The following is a 2,608-nucleotide window of genomic DNA, read 5'->3' as shown; positions in this document are numbered from 1 at the left end:
TTATGGACTTTTTGATATCGCTTCATTTACAGAATTATCTATATCATAAAAAATGCAACTGTAGTAGCATAGATATAAAGTCGATGCATTTGTATGATATGCTCATTGGTTATAATTTCGCTAACATACAGTAATTGAAACTTGTTGTACTGTATTCTAAATATTCACCTTGATATGTTCTATATTTCAATATCCAAATCGTTATCGTAATTGCAAAACTAACGATTCTTACTACTTAAATTACTTTCGAATATAGTATTGAAATGTTTTTCTTAATTTAAAATTTAAAGTTACTAACTCGGTTTACTTTATGAAGGCGTTATTGATAGTAATCCTCTCGTTGACAAGAAAATAAGAGACGCGGTTAGACTAAACTTATCTTGCTGTCTTGCTACATTACATATACCCAGACTATGTAAATTGTCTTGCATTTTCATTAGATGATTCAAAAAATACTCTATAAGTGATTGATACATCTGCTATCTACGCTAATAGTATGCAGCCTATTACTGTATATTACCAGTGAATTATAGTGAATTCCTATTATATTAATTCGCTAATGATTTCAATCCTTTGAGATATGGATTAAATACACAAAGTTAATAAAGCAGCAAACATTAAGTATTTACCATGTAGACTATTTCTTATGCAATTCTTTTACTGATCAGTTCCAATTTTATTTTAGGCTGAATCATTGAGAGATTATTACTATGGGATTGAAATTTCAGAGTAAAAATTTTTTATATTTGGAAATTTATTTTGTGTCTTTAAAACCAGTATTAAAGCTGTTTTTTACATCAGATAGTAATTTTGAATTTTCTATTTAGTAAATACACATTTGAAGAGAAAACAGCATATATGGCAACATGGTTAGCATTAGGAATTGTAATAAAAAAGTGACATGTATGCGATGAAATTTCTCTATAAGTTGCAAACGTTTACAGCAAATCGTTTTCAAATATAAAGCTTTTATGCTGCCCTGCTGGTTTTTGTTAATGATTTATGACTAATTATATTTGAAATGTAATTTTACACGTTTAGGTGGAAAGAAGCAGAGAAATTGATGGTTAGCGCAAATATTTACAGAAATGATTTGAGCAAGCTCTTGAAAGTGTCTAGTATACGTTTACGGTAATGCATCTAAAATCTTTAACTCATGTATTATTTTAAGTACTTCGATACTATCTTGTAAATGATTATTAATTGAACGCATTCCTTTTCTATTTTTAATGTTATTATGTTACAGAAAGGGAACGGATGAACTGATGGCCACCTTGAAACGACATAATATTCCTGTATTAATATTATCAGCTGGCTTAGGAGGTGAGAGTTGGATTACCTTATAGACGGGGCTTTAGTAACTAATTTTACGCTCTCTATAAAGTAACTCTTTATTATCATTTTTGCAATTAATTTGCTCATTTGGTTCAATATACTACATACCATTTAGTTAGTTTGCTAACTATTTGTCTTTATTTTGATACTTACATACGCGTAATGAGTTAGATATTATCCGAGAAGGGTTTCATCAGCAATCGATGTTCTATGAAAATATGGAAATATTGTCAAATATGATGATCTATAGTGACGATGTAAAGTTCAGTTCGTTTCGTCTTTTAACCTTGATGGTGATTACTTGCGATTTATTAAGGGCACATTTTTATTCGGATAGGGAAGTCTTATCGGATTTCAGGAGGATGTAATTCACTCATTTAATAAGACTAGAGCTTCGAAACACAATTCGTCTTATTTTAAAAAGAACAAAGTAATAAACATTATCATACTAGGTACGATCTTACCACGATAGATTGTTAACTCCTTGCACTTTCTGTAATCATATATGTACACAGGAACGTTACAATTTGATATTGATGGGCGATACGGAAGGTGATTTGAATATGGCTGATGGTATTGATTACTTACGAAATCAAGTTTCTATTGGCTTTCTAAATGCAAAGGTAAATGTATAATTCGATTTTAAACCTTTGATTTTACGTAGAGCATTTTGCTGACATATCATAACAATATGTGTCAAAGACACTTTGCATGCCAATATTTGATTGCATTCTAAATTCAAAAATGTGTATACTTGTTAGGTGAACGAATTGTTAGATTCGTATAAGGCAAAATATGATATCGTTATTGCCGGAGACCAAAACATGGATTTTGTTAATAAACTTCTAAAGGCAATATTTTAGAATTTGAGTGTTGCTGTTAGCTAGTTCTAATTCCATCATAAAGTAATAAATATGAACATTGCTTATGTAGAGCTCGTTTTGGCCACAGGCAAAATAAAAATATTGCTCTTACAATTGACTAAAGTGGTCTTATCCATTTCTAGTCTATTTCAAGTTTTCATTGTTCCTCTTGTATCTGGTGAACTAGAGTACATTATATGGATGTGATTATACTATTTAATCTAATTTATTACGTGAATTTCTTTTAGTGTAAACATTTTGTACTCTTGGTGTTAATATGCATGACATGATACACCTGAATTATATAAATTTAAAATAGGTTGAATGGAAGCTGGTAACTATTTCATGGGTAGTTTATTTTGTTTCGAATAAAAATATTTAAATAATTGGACCATCACGAAGTTATAGCA

General features: G+C 29.7%; 1 protein-coding gene across 1 annotated transcript; it reads left to right on the top strand.

Annotated features, from left to right (window-relative positions):
- Positions 1 to 1,229: 1,229 nt before the first annotated feature.
- Positions 1,230 to 1,970, top strand: TRIADDRAFT_30887 (uncharacterized protein; the record flags this gene model as incomplete). The annotated part of the gene is made up of 4 exons (XM_002116425.1): positions 1,230 to 1,323; positions 1,507 to 1,592; positions 1,673 to 1,765; positions 1,851 to 1,970. The coding sequence occupies 4 exons, from the start codon at positions 1,230 to 1,232 to the stop codon at positions 1,968 to 1,970; spliced, it is 393 nt and encodes a 130-aa protein (XP_002116461.1).
- Positions 1,971 to 2,608: the final 638 nt, after the last annotated feature.

Source organism: Trichoplax adhaerens, genomic scaffold, assembly GCF_000150275.1.
Source record: "Trichoplax adhaerens TRIADscaffold_15 genomic scaffold, whole genome shotgun sequence".
NCBI classification, from domain to species: Eukaryota; Metazoa; Placozoa; class Uniplacotomia; order Trichoplacea; family Trichoplacidae; genus Trichoplax; species Trichoplax adhaerens.
The sequence above is the reverse complement of the archived record's forward strand: the minus strand, read 5'-3'. Positions and strand labels throughout refer to the sequence as shown.